The sequence below is a fragment of the Palaemon carinicauda genome, chromosome 38 (genome assembly GCF_036898095.1).
Source record: "Palaemon carinicauda isolate YSFRI2023 chromosome 38, ASM3689809v2, whole genome shotgun sequence".
NCBI lineage: Eukaryota > Metazoa > Arthropoda > Malacostraca > Decapoda > Palaemonidae > Palaemon > Palaemon carinicauda.
The window spans coordinates 49364251-49386837 of NC_090762.1; the positions used below are offsets into that span (position 1 = coordinate 49364251).

At 43.3% G+C, this 22587-nt stretch overlaps 1 protein-coding gene across 4 annotated transcripts in view; it reads right to left on the reverse strand.

Moving 5' to 3' along the window:
- fbl (pantothenate kinase 3 fbl) overlaps positions 1 to 22587 on the reverse strand; it is a 53212-nt gene that overhangs the window by 17720 nt on the left and 12905 nt on the right. For all 4 annotated transcript variants that reach the window (XM_068362206.1, XM_068362207.1, XM_068362208.1 and 1 more), the window contains exon 6: positions 13212 to 13465. In XM_068362206.1, the coding sequence (XP_068218307.1) occupies positions 13212 to 13465 (254 nt within the window). The remainder of the gene's footprint in view (positions 1 to 13211; positions 13466 to 22587) is intronic.

Genomic DNA, 22587 nt, shown 5'->3' on the forward strand with positions numbered 1-22587 from the left:
TGGGGAATATTATGTTATACCAAATTGGTGGAAGGTTGTTGCAAGCAGTGAAGAGTTTATACATAGGCAATAAAGCAAGTATTAGGATAGGAAATGAAGTGAGTGAGTGGTTTCCAATGAGAGTGGGGCTGAGACAAGGATGAGTGATGTCACCATGGTTGTTGAATTCGTTTGTTGATGGAGCTGTGAGAGAGGTTAATGCTCAAGTGCCTGGTCGAGGATTGAAACTGATAAATGAGTGATCATGAATGGGAGATGAATCAGTTGTTGCTTGTGGATGATAAGATATTGATTGCAGACTTGGAGAAGATGGATTGATTAGTGACAGAGTTTGGGAGGGTGTGTGAGAGAAGCAAGTTGAGAGTTAATGTGGGGAAGAGTAAGGTTATGAGGTGCATGAGAAGGGAGGGTGCTGCTAAGTTGAATGTAATTTTGAATGGGGTTACTTGAAGTTGATCAGTTTAAGTACTTGGGGTATGTTGTTGCTGCAAATGGTGGAGTGGAAGCAGATGTACGTCACAGAGTGAATGAAGAATGTAAAGTTTTTGGGGCAGTTAAGGGAGTGGTAAAGAACAGAGGGTAAAAGACTTCTGTATGAGAAAGTGATCGTACCAACTGTGATGTATGGATCGCAGTTGTGGGGAATGAAAATGATGGAGAGACAGAAAATGAATGTGTTCGAGATGAAGTGTCTGAGGAATATAGCGGGTGTATCTCTATTAGATAGAGTTAGGAACGAAGTAGTGAGGGTGAGAACGCGTGCAAGAAGTGATTTAGCAGCTACAGTGGATATGAATGTGTTGATGTGATTTGGCTATGTAAAGAGAATGGAAAATGGCTGTCTGCTGAATAGGATGATGAATGCAAGAGTTGATGGGAGTAGTACATGAGGAAGGCCAAGGTTTGAGTGGATGGATGGAGTTAAGAAAGCTCTAGGTGATAGGATAAATCCGAGAGGCAAAAGTGCATGTAAGAAATAGGAATGAATGGCAAGCTATTGTCATGCAGTTCCGATAGGCCCTGCTGCTTCCTCTGGTCACCTTGGTGACTGCTCAAGTAGCAGCAGTTGGGGATTCAGCATATAAAGCTTCATTGTGGTTGATAACGGGAGCTGAAAGAAGGTAAGTCCTCTTTTGTTCATTATTTTGGGATGTCAGCTAACTCCCAAAACTGGGGGAGGTTGCCTTGGTAGATAGGTATAAAATTTTGCCCAGCTACTGCACCTACTCTGCCACTGTTTCTTAAATAACATGGACTGTAGGGATCAGTAATCATAGTACAGCAGTCTATGAGACTGAACATTTCTAAGTTTTCACATAGCACTAGGCTAATATCTAAAAACCAAAAAATAGAAAAAAATAAAAACAGTTCTCACATCAAAGGTAATAGGAATTTTACTGCTAAATACAACAAAGTGAGAAGAAGTGCCATTATCTGAAGTTTATGCCATGCTGTTATCAGTGAGCTGCCAAATGTAAATTGAAATCTGGACATCAAACTATAATTAATGTAAATTCAATCTTTCCCAGTATCATAAAAACTCAAGAGTGAATATTCTAGATACTAAACAATTGATTCAATATTTGTTCCAATAAAATGGTGCACTGTATGGTAAGAAAACCATTAGTAGAAGTGGTCTCCCAGGCTTTGACACTAAATTTTAAGGCACGTCATGAATGAGGTGATAATCTTACAATATAAATAAATTTCCTTCTCAAAAGATTTTTCTTAACACTTGTAAGTATAGAGTACTTGATCCTGATTTCAACAAGTTTAACTTTCAAATTGCTGAAACTATTAGGAAAAATAACATAGTACTTGAGGATAGCAACATGTGTAAAATTATGGTTTCTAATATTTTCAGGTACACTAAGAAAGCAAAGTAACCATGACAGGATTGTATAGTTAATGATAATCTCTACTAATGAATAGTCTACCCACAGGTAATGCCTCATATTTTCAGGTACTCATATGGCATGGTCAGAATTATGAGCAATCTTATACAGCATACATAATGAACTAACTGAATGACGTGGCTAGAGATTAATATCTAGATCACGACTAAGAAATTTAATAGACCATAACTTTCTTTCCAACAAATTAAAATGAGATTCACCAGCTGAAGACCGGAGAGAACAATACTTGAAACAAGGCAGAACGACAGAATCATAACACTTCTTAAAAGACTTTCTCAATAAGCAAATTTTTTGTGCAATTGGAGAAGAAAGAGTGAATGTGTTTCCTACAAGTAAATTTGCTATCAGTTATCACACCTAAAATTTTAAAGTCATACAGTTAAAAATATTTTCAATGCCGAGACCCAGATGCTGATGAGCCACTGTCCTCGACCTACTTACAATCATACTTTTCATTCCCAATAATTTGCACCATGCACTAATTTTAGCTAAATCTCTATTAAGGGATTAAACAACCCCAGACCTACAATCAGGAGATGGAATTAATGCAAAGAGTAGCATTATCTCCATATGCAATAAGCTTGCTTTCTAGGCTAAACCACATGTCATGTGTACTGTACATAGTATGAAAAGTAATAGGACAAGAACACTACCTAGAGGAACTTTGTAGTTGTGAACACGTGTTCTTTACTGAAAAATGATATTTTAATTATAAAATAAATTCTTGAATATACTTACCCAGTGAATATATAATAGCTGCTGCTCCAGCGGCTCGACAGAAAAACACACAAAAACTCGCGAGCGATCGCTATGAAGGTTGTGGGTGTGCCCACCAGCGCCAACTATCGGCCAGATACCGCATATGCATGTAAACAAGCCTCAATTCTTCTCGTCCCGCTGCGTCTCTATTGGGGAGGAAGGGAGGGCCTTTAATTTATATATTCACCGGGTAAGTATATTCAAAAATTTATTTTATAATCAAAATATCATTTTTAAATATTTAACTTAGCCGCTGAATATATAATAGCTGATTCACACCCAAGGTGGTGGGTAGAGACCAGAGTTAATTAAGTTTACAGCGTATATGCTTAGAGTTTTTGACAGTTATAATATAACAAAACCCAAATATATAGGTACCTGGTAAGGAAGTTGACTTAGACGATTACAATGCCTTGTAAGTCTGTCTTCCTCACGAAGCCCAGCGATCCTCTTAGGATGCTGAAAGACTCCCAGGAGCTGAAGTATCAAGGGCTGCAACCTATACAAACAGGACCTCATCAAACCCCTAATCTGGGCGCTCTCAAGAAATGACTTTGACCACCCGCCAAATCAACCAGGATGCGAAAGGCTTCTTAGCCTTCCGTACAACCCAAAAAACAATATTAAAAACATTTCAAGAGACAGATTAAAAAGGATATTGGAATTAGGGAAGTTTAGTGGTAGAACCCTCACCCACTACTGCACTCGCTGCAATGAATGGACCCAGTGTGTAGCAGTCCTCGTAAAGAGTCTGGACATCTTTTAAGTAAAATGACGCGAAACATGACTTGCTTCTCCAAAAAGTCGCGTCCATAATACTTTGCAGAGATCTATTTTGCTTGAAGGCCACGGAGGTTGCTATAGCTCTAACTTCGTGCGTCTTAACCTTAAGCAAACATCGGTCTTTCTCATTCAAGTGAGAATGAGCTTCTCGTATTAAAAATCTGATAAAGTATGACAAAGCATTCTTTGACATAGGCAATGATGGTTTCTTAACTGAGCACCATAATGCCTCAGATTTACCTCGTAATGACTTAGTACGAGCTAAATAGAACTTAAGAGCTCTAACAGGACATAATACTCTTTCCAGTTCGTTGCCTACGATCTTTGATAAGCAAGGAATATCAAAAGATTTAGGCCAAGGACGAGAAGGCAGTTCATTTTTGGCCAGGAAACCAAGTTGAAGTGAACAAGTGGCTTTTTCTGTAGAAAAGCCGATGTTCTTACTGAAGGCATGAAGTTCACTGACTCTTTTAGCCGAAGCCAAGCACACTAGGAAAAGTGTCTTGAGGGTGAGATCCTTCAGGGAGGCTGAATGTAATGGCTCAAACCTGTCTGACATGAGGAACCTTAGGACCACGTCTAAGTTCCATCCAGGAGTTGCCAAACGACGTTCCTTAGAGGTCTCGAAAGACTTAAGGAGATCTTGGAGATCTTTATTGTTGGAAAGATCTAAGCCTCTATGCCGAAAGACCGAAGCCAACATGCTCCTGTAGCCCTTAATCGTGGGAGCTGAAAGGGAGCGAACCTTTCTCAGATGTAAAAGAAAATCTGCGAATTGGGCTACAGAGGTACTGGACGAGGATACAGATGCTGACTTGCACCAGTCTCGAAAGACTTCCCACTTCGACTGGTATACTCTGATGGTAGAAGCTCTCCTCGCTCTTGCAATCGCACTGGCTGCCTCCTTTGAAAAGCCTCGAGCTCTTGAGAGTCTTTCAATAGTCTGAAGGCAGTCAGACGAAGAGCGGGGAGGTTTTGATGGACATTCTTTACGTGGGGCTGACGTAACAGATCTACCCTTAGAGGAAGACTTCTTGGAAAGTCTACCAGCCATCGAAGTACCTCGGTGAACCACTCTCTCGCGGGCCAGAGGGGAGCAACCAACGTCAACCTTGTCCCTTCGTGAGAGGCGAACTTCTGCAGTACCTTGTTGAGAATCTTGAATGGTGGGAATGCATATAAGTCCAGATGAGACCAATCTAGGAGAAATGCGTCTATGTGAATTGCTGCTGGGTCTGGGACTGGAGAGCAATAGATTGGAAGTCTCTTGGTCATCGAGGTGGCAAAGAGGTCTATGGTGGGTTGACCCCAAGTCGCCCAAAGACTCTTGCACACGTCCTTGTGGAGGGTCCATTCCGTAGGAATTACCTGACCCCTCCGACTGAGACAGTCTGCTAAGACGTTCAAGTCGCCCTGGATAAACCTCGTTAACAGGGAGATGCCTCGATCTCTTGACCAAATGAGCAGGTCCCTTGCGATCTCGTACAGCGAGAGGGAGTGTGTGCCTCCTTGCTTGGAGATGTACGCCAAGGCTGTGGTATTGTCGGAGTTGATCTCTACCACTTTGTTTCGAAGGAGACTTTCAAATTTCATCAAGGCTAAGTGGACTGCCAAAAGCTCCTTGCCGTTGATGTGCATGCTCCTCTGACTTGAGGTCCACAGACCTGAGCATTCCCGACCGTCCAGGGTCGCACCCCAACCCAAATCCGACGCGTCTGAGAATAGTACGTGGTTTGGGTTCTGAACTGCTAGGGAAAGTCCCTCTCTCAGACTGATATTGTTGTTCCACCATTTCAGGCATGCCTTTACTGGTTCGGAGACCGGGATTGAGACCGTCTCTAACGTCTTGCCCTTGTTCCAGTGAAAGGCTAGATGGAACTGGAGAGGTCGAAGGTGTAGTCTTCTTAGCGAGACAAACTGCTCCAGGGATGATAGAGTTCCTACTAGACTCATCCAATTCCTGACTGAGCACCGTTCTTTCTTCAACATTAGTTGGACTTTGAGCAGGGCTTGATCTATTCGGGTGGCAGACGGAAAAGCCCGAAAAACTGGACTGCGAATCTCCATCCCTAAATACAGTATAGTTTGGGATGGAATCACCTGGGACTTTTCTAGGTTGACCAAAAGTCCCAATTCCTTGGTCAGATCCAATGTCCAATGAAGATCCTGCAGACAGCAATGACTGGACGAAGCTCTGAGAAGCCAGTCGTCCAAGTACAGGGAGGCTCGGATTCCCGATAAATGGAGGAATTTTGCCACATTCCTCATAAGCCTCGTAAACACGAGAGGAGCAGGACTTAGGCCAAAGCACAGGGCCCGAAACTGGTATACCACATTCCTGAAAACAAACCTCAGAAACGGTTGGGAATCTGGGTGTATAGGAATGTGGAAGTACGCATCTCGTAGGTCGAGAGAGACCATCCAGTCTCCCTTTCTGACCGCTGCTAAGACTGACTTCGTGGTCTCCATAGTGAACTTTGTTTTCGTAACAAAGACGTTGAGCGCACTGACGTCTAGCACCGGTCTCCAACCTCATGTCTTCTTTGGGACTAGGAAGAGACGGTTGTAAAACCCCGGTGATTGAAGGTCCGAGACTTTCACCACCGCTCCCTTCTCTAGCAACAGAGACACTTCTAGGTTTAGGGCTTGTCTCTTTGACTCCTCTTGGTACCTGGGAGAGAGGTCGAAGGGGGTTGTCGCTAGAGGAGGTTTGCGTACAAACGGAATTTTGTACCCCTCTCTGAGCAACCGAACAGACTGTTGGTCTGCGCCCCTCTTCTCCCAGGCCTGCCAGAAGCTCTTCAATCTGGCTCCTACTGCTGTCTGAGGTTGTGGGCAGACAGACTCTGCCACGTGAGGACATGGCTCCTCTCTTCTTTCCTCTCTTTCCCTCGGCACGAGTACTTCCCCTGCTGGGAGCTCTGCCACGAAAGGGCGGGATAAATCTGGATGCCGGAGTGTCGATCCTGGGTCTTACAGCAAATGATGTAGAAGGAGTCCCCTTGCGAGCAGAGGACGCCATCAAGTCATGGGTGTCCTTCTGCACAAGCGAAGAAGCTATGTCCTTAACCAATTGTTGCGGAAACAAAAACTTTGATAAGGGAGCAAAGAGCAGTTCTGATCTCTGACAGGGAGTAACTCCTGCCAAAAGAAAAGAGCAAAGGGACTCTCGCTTCTTTAAGACTCCCGACGTAAAAGAGGAGGCGAGCTCATTGGAACCATCGCGGATGGCTTTATCCATACATGACATTATCAGTAAGGAAACATCTCTATCAGCCGATGAGATTTTCCTACTTAAAGCTCCCAATGACCAGTCAAGGAAGTTGAAAACTTCAAAGGCCCTGTATACGCCTTTCAGCAGATGGTCAAGGTCCGAGGAGGACCAACTAATCTTCGAGCGTCTCATGGCTAGGCGGCGGGGAGAGTCTACGAGGCTTGAGAAGTCACCCTGGGCAGAGGCAGGGACTCCCAAGCCGAGAACTTCTCCCGTGGCATACCAGACGCTCGATCTAGACGAGAGCTTTGACGAAGGGAAGGCAAAGGCCGTCTTCCCCAAACTCCTCCTGGTATCCAACCAGTCGCCTAAAAGTCGTAAAGCTCTCTTGGAAGAGCGAGAGAGCACTAGCTTAGTAAAGGTTGGCATGTTAGCAGGTAAGCCTAGAGCAAACTCAGACGGTGGCGAACGAGGAGCAACAGTGACAAAGTGATCGGGAAAAAGCTCCTTGAAAATTAACATGACTTTCTTAAGGTCCATTGAAGGAAGAACCGTTCTAGGTTCGTCTACATCCGAAGGATGATCATCATGATGAGGGTCAGCAACGTCCTCATCTGAAGGATCTTCATCCGACAACTGCTGAGTAACAAGCAAAGGGGTTGGCAATGCTTGACACGCAGAGTCCACACGCACTGGTGCATTAGTAGCAGTCTAGGACGCTACGTCATGTAACTGCTTAACAGCCTGACTGTCAACAACAACAGGAGCGGGAGGACGCTCGACGTCAACTCGAGACTGTTTTGACTGCCTAGACTGAGCAGTCAAAACAACTCTAGACTGCGGTGGTTGACGCTCAGCGTCAAAACAAGTCAACTCCGCTGGTTGGCAAACGTCCTGAACGTCAACAAGAGCATTAGGAAGTGGCTGAACGTCCATATGCGGCTGAAAGTCAACACGTGACTGCATCGAGTGAGGCTCTACAAAGCGTGATTGACGTGACTTAGCAACGCCAACGTCAACAGGACGAGCAAAGGCTCGTTTTGGCGGCTGAAGGCCAGGATCTCGATCAGCTAAGCGGCGAGGATCATCGTGAACCTTTGCGGCAGAATAGTCTTCCATAAGGGAGGCGAGCTTGATCTGCATGTCCTGCAGTACAACCCATTTAGGATCAACGGGAATGGGTGTGGTAACAGACGGGGTTAACGTCTGAGACTGCACAACCTTGCCTACACCAAGACTCTCTGAGCCTGTGTAACGTTGCTGCTTAGGCAGCGAGCAGTCTTCCGATGACTGCAAAGGGTCAGAGCTGTCCCAATGGCTACAACCAGGACGCTGGACCTGTCCTGAAGGGACCGACTTTCGCTTAAGGGGCCTAGAAACCTTGCTCCACGGTTTCTTATGCGAAAAGCCTTCAGATGACGAGGAGAAAATGGTCTCTCTCGTCTTATGGTAGGCGCGATCTTGATGAGACACGCCTGTTACCATAGAGGGAACGTCTGTTCGCTGATCAAGGCCTCTCGAACCCATAAGTCGTACGACATTACTTCTCCCCTGGGCTTGGGAGCTTGCAAGAGGTCTCGGACTAGGCGAACGACAGGCACGAACAGACGAATCCTCGGTCGCAACACTGAAAACATTTTGCGCACTAATCACTTTCCCACGATTTTCCGCTGTGGCACTCTGACACTTTAGCTCTTTAACGTCAGCCATGAGTTGATTACGATCTGTAGCTAACGACTCAACTCTTTCACCCAAGGCATGAATGGCACGTAACATGTCTCGCATTGATGGTTCCTGAGTGCCAGTAGGGGGTTCAGGCACAACCACTACAGGGGAAGGATTAGGTTCAGGGGCATGGGGAGAGGACAAATCTACTGATCTAGAGGAACTCCTCCTCACCCTATCTCTCTCTAGCTTACGAGAATATTTGTCATATTCGAGCCAATCGAATTCCGAAAGGCCCACGCATTCCTCACACCGATCTCCTAATTGACAGGTTTTACCCCGACAATTAGAACACACAGTATGTGGGTCGAGAGAGGCCTTTGGAAGACGCCTATTGCAATCCCTAGCATTACACTTACGAAATCTAGGGGCTTGAGAAGCGTCAGCCATTTTGAATTAGTCAAAGAAAGTCCAAAAAACAATCCAAGTCATCAACAATTAAATCTGTCCAACACAGAGTTCAAGAGTTTAAGTTGAGGAAAAACACCTGCACTGCGAAAGCTCAAACCAAAATGAAGTACTTCACCAAATATGTTGAGAAAACTCCAGGTTATACAGCGAGTATTGATACGTCTTGTCATTAAGGCCGACAGAGAAGAATTGAGGCTTGTTTACATGCATATGCGGTATCTGGCCGATAGTTGGCGCTGGTGGGCACACCCGCAACCTTCATAGCGATCGCTCGCGAGTTTTTGTGTGTTTTTCTGTCGAGCCGCTGGAGCAGCAGCTATTATATATTCCCCGGCTAAGTTAAATATTTAAAAGTGATTGCTATTATTCATTGTCAAGTTAACAGTAACAGTGTATTAGAGCATCTAGATAATGGCCCCCAAAGATGATTAAGAAGGATGGTAAGATGAAAAGGAGATGATTACTATAAAAGTGAAAATGAAAATATCGAGAAGCATGAACTACGTAAGCGTCTAGTAGACCTTCCATGTATGTACAATCATACCACATTGAAAATTTGTACAACTCTCAAAATAAAGAAAAAATAAAATCATTTGGGGCTAAGGGGTGCTGAAAATGAAGAAACAATGCCCACATTGTTTCTTGATAACATAGAAAAGTTGCTGCTTATCTGGATCAATGAAAAGCAGTTAGCAAGAGATACAGTTACAAAGAACATTTATTGACATTGATAAAAAAAAAAAAATAATAATAATAAAAGAGCCAAGTACATCAGCATACAAAGATAAAGAAACATTCAAGGTAAGTTGAGGATGAGGCTGGTTAGAATATTTCAAGCGAAGAACTGAAATCCATAGATTTGTGCGACACGGCGAGCAGCAAGCTCCAATGTCAAGACAGCAAAGGCATTTGCTGCATAATCTAAAAAGTTTGTGAATTCTGAGTCTTCTATGCAGCAGCAAGTGTTCAATTGTGATCAGACTAGTCTGTTTTGGAAGATGATGCCCAGGAGATCCTTCATTCTCACAACAGAAAAGGAAATTCCCAACCACAAGCCCATAAAAGACTGTCTAATCTTGTTGTTCTTCGCTAATGCTAGAAGGAATTGCAAAATCAAACCTCTCCTGGAGTATAATTAGGAGAATCCATTAGTTTTTATAAAGGACAAAGTGCAGAAGAAGCAACTGAACATTTAGATGTCAAACAACAAGTTGGACGATTTATATCTTTTTGTGGAACGAGTCAATGAGGTTTATGGTCCTGAAGTCAAAAAGTACCTCATGGAGAAGAACCTCCCAAGCTTTGTTGGTTATGGACAATGTTCCTTCCCATCTTACAGCCATTGAAGACTACCTAATGGAGAAGTTTTAAATTCATAAGAATCAGGATCCTGCTGCCCAACACCACTAAAATACTATAAACCATGGAATGCTTACACATTGTCAGCAGCCTTCAAATGCTCATAAAAGCCACGGAAGGGGTCACAAACAGAACCCTTAATTCTGCGTGGAGGAAACTGTAACCTGAATGCATCCTAGAGGCAGTTGACAATAAAACTGTGCCCTTGGGAAAGAAAATGCAGTTGGAGTTGGAAAGGGACATCAATAATCTTTTAAATCAGCATAGCAGGCATCTGACATCTGAGGAGCTGGTAGAGTTGCATAAGGAGCAGCAACAAGAGGATGCAGAGAGTTCATCTGAGGAGGAGGAAGGACAGGGTGACAAACCTTTTGTTTCGAGTAAAATAGTAAAATAAGGGAAATGCTAAAAATATATGAAACCAAAAAATTTTGTAGAAAAAGATTACCAAAAGTTCTCATGAAGGGAGGGACTGTCATAGCATTCTTTGATGAGATCTTCAAGCCCTGTTAGAACTCTTCCAGAATGTCTACTAGAGCAGAATCCTGATGTTCTACCACTGTTACGAAAAGAATTCCCTGGTGACCATTTTAAGAAGGTTGAAAAAGACTTCAATGCATCTCCTCGACTCCTGATACCCACTTCAGCAATTTTCTTATTAACTTTTCCCTTATAAAACTACTCATCAGTAATAATGGACCTCATGTTATATATAAATGTAATGAAAATATCCATTTGTTTCCTTTGACACAAAAAGTAGTATATAATGTATAATTATAAGGTATACAATGAACAAAAAACTGAGACATGAGATTTGTTTATTCTTCTGTAATCCACCTGGTGTGACTGTAACTATGAATTGAATAATTCCTATTTTGGGTATTTCACAAGCTTGGAAATAAAGACTGCGCATATAAAAACGTGACATACTGCATGGCATGTCAATAAATGAAAATAATGTCAGTAGGCTAACTTTTACTCAAGAAAACAATGAACAATACTAATACGAAATATGTAAGACATGAATATATTATTTTGTAGAAACAACAGTTGAAAAAAATGAATAAAATAAGAAAAAAAATCTAATTGTGTGTCAACAACTTGTATTACTGGTAAAATGTTTCGGTGATGTGGGAAGCAGAGAACCGATGATGGTTGAAAAACGCTACGTAGTACTTTCTGTATGATTTGAATACATATGGCAACATAAAAATACACTAAAACAGACCTTATATAATCTTGAATAAGGACTAGAATCACAAGTATTTCTGTTGGTGGTGGTGCGAGATGTGAGTATCCCTACGTCTCTTAACTGGAGGCGTCGGGGGTACTTTTAAGTAGTGCTTCAGGTAGGTATGTTGCCACTGGCTAGAGTGGTGTGATTCTATACGGCCCCATAAAAATAGACTAAAATAGCTCTTACAAAATCAGGAATAAAGGCTAAAATCCCAAAGACTTCGTTGGTTGGCTGAAGAAAGAAGAAGGGGCCAACATTAGGGAGGAGAGATTTTTTTTAGTGAAATTTCCTGAGTGCAAACTGTGCGATACATGACCATGTGCTTACTCATTTCTATGATATATGAATGGTAACTTCCATATAGTTTATATTTGTAAATGACATATCCCGGACATCTTGGCGTGTATCACAAGGCATACTTTGACATCAAAAGTCATCATCGTAGTGAAAGGGTTAATCCCGTCTACATCCAAAACAGGGGAAGAAATTAATGGATGTTTTTGCCCCATCCTCAAGATACATACCTGTTATCTACTCTTAATCAAAATATAAACAGGCTATTACAGCCTTGGAATCCAGTACTGGTGTAACATTATTGTTACCACCCATGCTATAATCAACTAGGCTAGTCTCCTCTTGGTTCCCCCCTAAACTAGGAGTAAGTTTTCTCGGAACTTTAAATTTGGTCAGTAACCATTAAAACAATTTTTCTACAGCAAGGCCTTCACACTACTCACAACAGTTAATCATATCACAAAACTATTCAAGACATGAGAAAGAGAATGGAGACCAGGATCCCACAAGAAAAAAAAAAAAAAATCCCTTGAACAATCTACAAAGTAGTAGCTAACAAATCTGGAGAAAGACACCTTTGTGGCTGCTAAAAACCTAACAACAAACTGATGTGACAACTTAAAAGATAAAGTACCTGTGGCTTTTCAAGCTTCAGTGGCTGCCATTAACTGGTACGTTGTCTAATTTACCCATGAAAGGCAAGAAAACAGGATATTTTTCCTTTTTAGGGGTAAATGCCAAGCATCCTAATAGAAGGTTCAGAAATAATCAAAACATAGAATATATAGAGAGAAATAATTATAATAATACTGAGTGCTGAAGAAATGGCGCATCATTTAAATAAAAAAAAAAAAAAAAAAACTGCATGGTGCTCCCCATTTAAGCTGCAGTACATGAGTGAATTTTCAGCGTATATTTTCTAAAAAATAGTATCAAATGTTCAATAGAATATAGTCTCAAAGCCGCATTTGGAGAATCAGAAGTTAACAAGGTTTTACTGAATAAGATAATACTAAAGAGATTGAGTATGAGATTGTGAATCTTGATAATGACTTCTAACTGAAGTTAAAGCAATTGCATTCAGAAAAGCATTACTTAATATTAAAGAAAAAGTAGGACAAAATCCTATCATCAATTGGGCTTACAATTTCAGCTCTCATGAGATGACCCATATTACAAGTTTTGATTTGTATTTACCATACGTTTATTTGACAATGAAAAGAGTAAAAAAGCAAAGTATGAGACATCTGTAAACATACAAAAACTGGGAAGCTTAGTTCAGCTTTTAAAGTTTTCTCCAGCATGTCAAGGACTATGTGTCTGGGAGCATTAATATTTATCTAAATACTTGATGTCCATTGTTTTCCTACAAGATTCACAATATTAATCAAATACAATTTGTAATAAATGAAAGCTTGATTAAATGAATTAGTTAGCAATTCTTGTAAATAAAAGCAAAATCCACTAAGCATCATAATGCACAAGAACACATACAAGAAAGTATCTATAGTACCTGCTGGCAACAACACTGCCGCTGAGTCCAAATCTTGAATAGTCACCGCCATAAATGTCCCTCACTAATTTGTCCACATTTTCATTGTTGCCTACAGCCGCTAACTCAATAGCTTCTTCAAACGTCTTGCACCCTGTGAGGAGGCAACAAAGTCCTAAAAATGTACCACCTCCCAGACTGGTACCAGAAACTCTTCTATAATTGTCTGGACCATCCACTGCGAGGATGCTCACTCCTGAACCAATGTTTACTACCTGAAAATAAAATGTAATGTTAGGTTTCTATGCATGGTCATGTTTAAAACCTCCAGGTATAACAAGCACAAGGAAAGCTTGCCTTATGTGAAAATTTCTTGAGGACTAAATATGCATTTCCACTTTTATATGAGCAGCTATATACTGTGCAGAAATAAACATATAAAATGAACAATGAGAGACAAAAAGAAAATCACAGCTCATGAAAGTTTTCATTGGATAAACATCTGATCTATAAAGAGCACTGGATAATCTATACACAAAAAAAATGGAAATCATACAAATATCAAATATCTTTCCTATAACTAGAAAAAATATAGAATTTGGAAGTAATTTGTATTTTCCCAACTAAACAAACCTGACTTCTTTACTATGCATATATGTTTTCAGCATAGCTGTAATATAGCCATAAACTTCTACACAAGGTGTCAATGATCCCGCACTAGTTAGCAGGAGGTAGACCGACCACCCTGTTCATACACACTCACCCAGCAAGATCCCTCACTTTTGTTTTTTGGCTCGGTAGTGTGAAGATGGGGGTATCCCACTCTCCCCTTAACCCATTATTTACCGACTTTAAACTTATTAAAATTTCCTTCATCCATTGAAAGTGTGCTTCGTCTTGCAGTCTTGTCATTTATTCCTATGCTTTATATAAACCTTTGTCCTTTAATCAGGAAGACTTGCACCTTAATGGGCTGGAAGTCCCCTGGAACCAAAACTGGAAGGTTCAATTTTCCTCCCTGGATGTGACCAACACTTAATCTATGAAAAAGCATCTAGAAACCTCCACAGCAACCCCCCAACACCAGCTGTGGAACAGATCCTGAGACTCTAAGAGAAACAGCCCTAGCACTTTGGTACTCTACTAAGAGTACTATGCACCAGTGTGGACAAGATCATGCCATGCCCATAAGGTAGACCCAGAGCTAAGTAAGTCCAGTTGTATTATTACTGGTACCCTAAAATCACCACTTCTACCATGTTTATATAAAATAGCCCGTATCGCACCACCCCATATCTGATGAGAAATACTAGCAAAAACTGAAGAGAATAAACAAATTAATGACCATGGCATCCACTAAACAATCACCAGGAAGCAAGGCAAAGACTGCAATCCTGCAAAAGCTTCGCAACAGTGGATGGGCTAGAACCAATCCAGGCAGCTGCTCACAGTTACAGGAGGGGTGAGAAATTGACCTATGGGTATCCAATGAGGCACTGCCCAGCCCAAAACAAAGGCCTGCCCAGCAAAATAATCCTTACCAGGAAGGACTAAGTAACCCTAAACAGAGCAAATAGGCAAAACTGGAGATAACTGCCAAAAATGGGAATTAGCTACCAACCCCAAATGCCCATGTGAGACAACAAACCACAAACCATGGAACACATTATATGAGGGTGCCCATTGGACCCTCATTGCTCAGACCAAGACCTCAGAGAGGCAAACGACAACACCTTCGTATGGTTTCAACATTGGCACAATGAGATATGATGTTCTATCATTCATATGGATGAAGGACTGATCGGGCCTGGGTTGTACATATACCTGATCAAAACTGGAGTTCCATTTCCCTTGAAGGGGATATCATTTGGAAACAAATATCCAGTATGATCAACAGGTTGGTATAAGATCAATCCTCTTGGCCCCCAAGCCTCGAGTCTCTCCAAGTTCTTCTAACAGGACGAACAATGACGGGTTAAACTGCAGAGGTGCACACGCAGTGCTCTTCAATGTGTAGAACCTATGCTGCCTAGAGAGTGGGGGGTGGCAGAATCTTCTTTCACCTACTGAACTGGAGTGAATTCTCAGACCCACAGATCTGAAATTCCACCCAATCCGGGGCCAATGTCAACTCCAACTAGGGCTTCGATCTTTAAATGGCACCAAAGTCCTCTCAGAAGGCAGTGCCTGGTCACCTACCCCAGGCTACTGCACTCCTGACTGAGCCCAGGGGCCCTCACAAAAGCAATTCTCCAACTCTGTAATCTGCCTCAATGTGCTCCGGAGACTGCTCCCCACCACAAATATCACTGTTCTGTCCAAAGGACAGACCAGTGAACATAATCGGGGGCTGACAGAGGCCTGGGCAGACTAATGGGAATGGGAAGAGGTCTCCTGGCCATGGACAAAGCAGAACCAAGAAAAGTACCAGGTACTTTTCCTACTGTGGGTGGGACAAAGGAGCAACCAGGGCCAATGGGGAATAAAGCCCTCCGCCCCACCAAAGTGCACGTGCTCAAGTATGACCTTGAATAATGTCATTTTCTCTATCAAAATAAGAGAACTCTTGGGTATAGGAAGAGTGGGCTTCTAGAGTCCTGGAAAGAAGGGAGATTGAGGTCTCTGCAACTCTTCCATCAAACTTTGAACAAAGAAATTGTACAGATGTCCTCTGTCACAGGGGGTGCCCAGACCAGGGTCCGTGATACAGGGTCAGAAAACTTGGTCCCATGTGCCATGGCTCTATCTCCCACAGGGACTGGAACCACACTGGTGTCTTCCACCTCCCTAGAAAGAGAGGTGGTGGCACAGGGAGCCCTATCGTGGAAATTACGGCTGGCCTTTTTGGACTTAAATCTCTTCCTCTATTCTTTATTGGAAAAAGAGTTAGAGGATATACAAGAGGACAACTAGGAGGAGGAGGAAAATGAAGAAGAACAGCGTGCATGCTTCTTCCTCTTCCTCACTCTGCAAGCAGAGTGGTCAAAGTCTGAACGACTGTCGACGACAATCTTCCCACGAGAGAAGAAACCCCGTGGGTTACTCTACAACAGGAGCTACAACACTGGGATGCACCGTCACAGGGGAGGGGGAAGGCACACACATTGCAGAGACAGAAGCACAACCACTGACACTAAGAAAGTAGAAACAGGCCTCAAACACCACGACACACAAGGATCAGGACGATGGACATAGAAGGGATAGTAATCACTGGTACTGGATCAGGGAACAGAGTAACATTGAGGACGGGCAACACTCGTCTTCCCTTTATCCTTAAGGCCCAAAGAAGGGGCCATGGCTCTCTATTCGGGCTCCTTACCAGACTTAACAACAGATGCATCTCTTAGGGGATGAATCACTAGACTTTCTGATACTTGGGAAACCCCACTGCACTTCACCAATGGCATCACCAGGGACACTGAAGACACTTAAATGAAGAGGGGCTACTGAAGATGAGGTCGTACAAGAAAGACTTAAGGAAGCTCAAGGTTTCCTTGGGTCAAACTCGTTGTCAGCCGTTTGCAAAGTCACGGAGGGACTTCAGCCTCCGTAGGGGAGTGGCCAACACTAGGAGTTTCCCACACACAAGAAAAACCTGAAAAGCCAGCCAACATTGATCTGAGATCTAATCCCTGCAACGTATTCTCTAGAGACCGATCCAAAGGCGTAAGAGGCAGTCACGCACCCCGAGGAAACAACCGAGGCACCAAACTTACCTAGAGTCTTTTTGGGTATTATTCAGTCCAATTCCGAAGAACGCCTTGCTTGCTTCTTACACTTATGGGCATATGTCTACCATTGCACTGGAGGCCACGAACTCCCTCGGATCATAGTGATACCTGCAAACAGACATGCATCCTACAAGAGACAAAAAAGGATTGTGGATCCACAGTTGATTTAGCCATAAATCAGTTGTATAATCCACTCTTCTCCCAGGCAAACAAAACATTCTTGCTTCCATTCCATCCTAACGACCATTCACTTCCTGAAAAAAAAAAAAAAATATCAGCTTTGTCAGGAACTGTTTGTACATCAGTACTTAAGATGGGTTGAAACAAAAGTGAGACATTCCCGACTAGAAAGGGTGTTGACTTTTCACCCCGCACCCTTGCCAGTTGGATTACCGCTCGTTATCCAATTTAAACAACCGATTCCAACTCGCTACAAAACAATCTCCCTAATTAAAGGATGAGGGTTTGTATGCCATGTAGGAACCAAATTACCCCTGCATTGCTTTGTTTAAATGTGTAACAAAATTTGTTAATATGTACACAAATGTGACTATGCTTCAAAGTATTTGGTACAGGAGACTGCCAACGTGAATCATACCTGAAATAGTGGGATTTCTAACGTAGTATTCAATTACCACTTCTCAAGGAAACATATAAGCACACATAATAATATGATATCCTTTAAATAAGATATGATCTTTTCAGACCTAGCTGCTAATGATTGTTGACATTATGAGAATAGGAAATTATTTGCTCAAGATATCGATTATAAGGGTAGATCATTTAATGACAATTTTGCCTACCGAAGGGTTTGTGGCTTCTAACCCCAAAGTTAAGGGGGGATTACCTGCACTAGATTCAGTGTCGCTTTGAAAATTTCATTTTTATTGTATATTCTCATTCCTTAACAGTTTAAATGCTTGTGTAAAATCAACAGCTGATCTCTGCTATGAGACCGCAGTCACAAAACCTGTCTGATGATATGCACAAACCTAAGTTTGGATTTGCTCATAGCATGTTCAGCATATCGGGCTGTGGTGTAGTTGGGAACAAAAGAAGTGTCCAAGGGGGGACAAGTTATCTCACACTTGTATATGTAAAGGCATTGATGGGAGAGAATCCCCTTCCACGACATCAGTCACAAAGGACCGAACACTTGGCCTGGAAAACCGACGCTGAAAAGTGTCTGAGGTGCCTAGACATCTTTTCTGTAACTTGTTGCAAAAGGCCTCTCTGAGAGGGGTGGTGTAGGATCGTCCCAGGCAAGAAGTCGAAGCAAAGCTACGGCTTAGGAAAGTGTTAGCATGTGGCTGCTTGGAAGATCGTGCCGTGGAGGTAGATCCCTCGGAACTCCATCAGGAGCTGTAGAAGGTCCGCGAACCATTCTGCAGGTTGCCATAGCAAAGCTATTGGAGTTCCAACAGGGGCTATAGAAGGTCTGGGAACTATTCTGCGGGATGCCATAGCGAAGCTATTGGAGTCATTAATAAGATCTTGCTTATCCTGACTTGGCTGAGGACTTTTTCACCAGTCCGAATGGGGGGAAAAAACTCTAGGCCACCCCACCGATCTTGGAATACATCTTGTGTAAGGGCCTGGGGACCAGTCGAGTGGGAGCCTAAAGATCAGGGCCGTTGCGACCATAACCTCAGTCGGGGACCCCACAAAGTTAAGACTTTGTTGAATAAAAGATGATTCCAAGACACTAGGAGCACACTATCTGGGTGGTTTTGCAAGCACATTCCTATACCAGGAATGACGCGAGCAGATGGGGGCAACTAGTTGTCCTCTGTCCATCTGAGGCTTCATACTGCTAGATGGTTCTCTATGAGGTGAATGCTGGTACCTTTCTGAATCGGGCCAACGGACAAGAATGGAATGGTGTGGCATATGCCCACCCCACACCTCTCTCTCTCTTTTGATGCATTAAAGAGAGCATCAGACACAGAGGGAAGACGACGAGAAGACAGACCTCTTTGTAGAAGCTCTCGTCTGCCACCCATCATTCGCGGATTGTCCAGCGGTGAGGGGGGGGGAGTGCATACCAATAAACACATACCGAGATGATGTCAAGACGTGTAACTAATTGCACTTTCTTGCAACGAAGGGAAACAACCTGTTCTCCCTCTAACTACCACTAATCCAGTGTGGTTGGCCGAATAAGACCGATACCAAACGGTAAACCAGTTAATCAGTACAGCCTATGTTATAATAGTGAAACTCGATAAAGATCCCTTTCCGGACAAGGCACTGTACGGTAATCACCAAACGCATCCAACCAAACCCAAGAGGGAATTGAGACGTATCTTCAATCTATAGTTGGGTGGGAAAAGAGCATAAGTCCACTACGGAGTAGTAACACTGAACTGTGCGCATGACAAGCATACATGCGTAGTTCGACTTAAAAGTCGTGTCCAGAACCCAGTTGGAGAACATTGGAAACGTTTGTAACAGAGGTTTCTCCTTCTCAGGATAAAAAACGTTCGTACTTCTCCGTCTCCGATCGGTAAACTAGCATTTATATTAAATGTTCCCTGCTAGGGAATAGATATGCTTATGAGAAGTTTCCAGCCAAAGCCTTTATAAGAGACTGAGACTTCCGATCGGGGGAAAGGAAAAAATGATTATAAAGAGGCAGAACGTAAATGCTGCATGTCTGGTTACAGGAAAGTAGCCAAGTAATATACTGAATAACCTGGTTTCAGTAAGGGATATAAATATACAACTTAATAGAATAGAGTTCTAATTGGAAGATGTATATAGCCCTTATTGGCAGAAAGATCGCTTTCACGCATATATGTACTTGTCCATTTGCGCTAGCGCATGCGTATTCTCTGCCTCCAGGAAACATTTGCAACAAATCCGGTTACGGGAATAATATATGTGCGACGAATATCAACATTATTGCTGAAAGAATTTTGATCGTTGACTAACTGTAATATTTTCTTGAATGAGAGCGAACATGTTCTCAAACAAAATATACAGTTATAGAGGTGATCATTTCCCCTTTGGTTTACCCCTCCTCTTTATGTGAGGGGCTAGCCAGTGTTCATTACACAGAAACGGATATCTGTTTCCCTGTGGGCGGGGTTTGAAACGTTCGTAAACGTAATGAAAAGATGCTCACGCTGTTGCTATCGGTCTTTAACGTCAGCTAACAATGTTCCTTCGGGACTAATTGTTCGAAACAATAACCCTGTAAGGATAAAATAAAAAGTCTCGGAAGCCTTTCGTGTAAAAAAGCAAGTCGTTATACCCAGGGTACAATGACAGGGGAGGGTGCCTCCATCAAATGGTTGAACAATATTTAAGACAATAACCTTGCAATTTTGTCTTGGCTTGAGTGCATGCTCCGGGAAGGCTTACGGCCTTTATGAAGTTTTAACTACAACCATTGAAGTTTTGTAAAAACTTCTCAGGAACGAGTCTCCCGAAAAAGGGTGAAGTCTCATATGTGGGGGTAGGTTTCAAGAAGGCCAGACATAATTGCCATCAACCACTTACCCAAAGGGGTTTCCATCGAAAGTTTTCTCGATAGTGAGAAAACTACCGTCTAAGTCAGGCAAGGCCTGCCAGGGGAAATGAACTGCAATGTAAAGAATTTTTCATTCCCCGCTCATTTCCATCTGCTAACCAAACCAGTCGAAGTGGGAAGGTGGAGGAAAGATGACGGTGGTTCGTTCGAAAACGAAAGGATCGATGCTGGCGAAACCAGACTAGCTGATATAGTAATCAGCTGGGAGTGTAGTGACACATCAAGTCACACCTTTGGAAGACCCATCCCCTAGAGGGGGGGGGGGGGGGTTCCGACCATAGAGTATTCAGAAAACTCTGGATCTCTGGATCGCGGAAACGGATAGACTCGGATAAGAACCTAGGGGTTCAGAATCTATTTGTGAATTCCTTTCACACGACTTTAAGGGATGTTGTGCCGAGAACCTGTAGGAACTCTGTCGCTGATTCTTGATGGAATTTTCAGGAATCATGTTACGTGACCAGGACCCAAAGGAAATGTGTCATAGTTACCTGTAGAGATTAGTAAACCCTTAGGCAGCAGGCATCCCTCTGTCATCAGAGTAAAACTCTTGATGACGATGGGCGCGCGCGAACAATTTACGGGACAAGAGTTTGAAAACTCTGTCATGAGAGTAAACCTCTTGTGCACTCGTGAACACTTCGCGCAACGAGAGTCCGAAAAACTCTGGCATAAGAGTTGTTCGCACACTTCAACTGATTGCGTGCGCCTCGTTGTTCATGCGGGTGCGTCAATATAATCGTGCACTCCAATCCGATCGTGTGCCCCACATCCGTCGTGAGCGCCAATTTGCGCGCGAGAGTACTCACCACTACCTTCATGATAGCCTGTGTTGCGTGAGCGCGAACGTCAACACAACGAGAGCCTGCAAACTCTGTCATATAAGTATGGCTATGATCACGAGAACCCAATGGTTCAGCGTGAACTGCGTTGTGAGACCCCGAAGGATCAGCGCAAACGAGAAACGGAAGTTTCTCTGTCACGAGACCACGAAGGATCAGCGTGATTAAGGGCACGAGAGACCATAGGCCTAACATAGCCTGTGTTGCGCGACCTCAAAGGGTCAGCGCAACAAGAAACCGAAATTTCCCTGTCACTAAACACCGAAGTGTCGGAGTGACTAAAGTTACGAGATCCCAAGGGTTCGGCGGAACTAAGGTTATGAGACCCTGAAGGGTCAGCGTAATGAGAAACCAAAGTTTCCCTGTCACAAAACACCGAAGTGTCAGTGACTAAAGTTACGAGAGCCCAAGGGTTCAACGTAATTAATGTTACGAGACCCAGAAGGGTCAGCGTAATGAAAAACAAAAGTTTCCCTGTCACAAAGCACTGTGTCAGAGTGACTAAAGTTACGAGAGCCCAAGGGTTCAGCCTAACTGATGTCACGAGACCCCGAAGGGTCAGCATAACGGGAAACCGGTTTCCCTATTACCAAACACCGAAGTGTCCGAGTGACTAAAGTTACGAGAACCCAAGGGGTCAGTGTAACTAATGTTACGAGATCCCTAAGGATCAGCATAACGAGGAACCGAGGTTCCTCTGTCACGAGACCCCGAAAGGTCAACGTGATTGATTGCACAAGTTCCCGAAGGCTCAAGGTTACCATCATTACGAGAGCCCGAAGGTTCAGTGTTACTGGAGCCCGAAGGTTCAGCGTAACTGAAACCCGAGGGTTTCGAGCGGAGTCTCCGCTCCCGAAGGACTCCTACTGTCATGAGAGGGTAATCGTAATGAAACCCCGAAGGATCAAGGAGAACCAGCAAGTTCAAAGATAACACCTCCGCATAAGAGGTTTGTTCTCCCGAAGAAGAATGTCGCTTAAGATAAGGCTCTCAGTCCGCCCCTGAAGGAGAACCAAAAGCGTAACGGGGGACCGCCGATGCCCAGAGACGGTCTTCTCTCGAGAACGAGGATAACCTGCTTTGGAGCAAGCTCTGCCACCGCCCCTGGTGGATCAGCAAACTCCTACAAGTTTATTTCTCGCGAACGAGAGCCAAGTTTTCCCGAAGGAGATCGCCTAAGACAAGCTTTCTCCCAGCTCTATGGGAATAAAGCGTAGGCATAAACTATATCTCCCTCGAACGAGAGTGAAATCCTCCCGAAGAAGGACATCGCCTAAGACAAGCTTTCT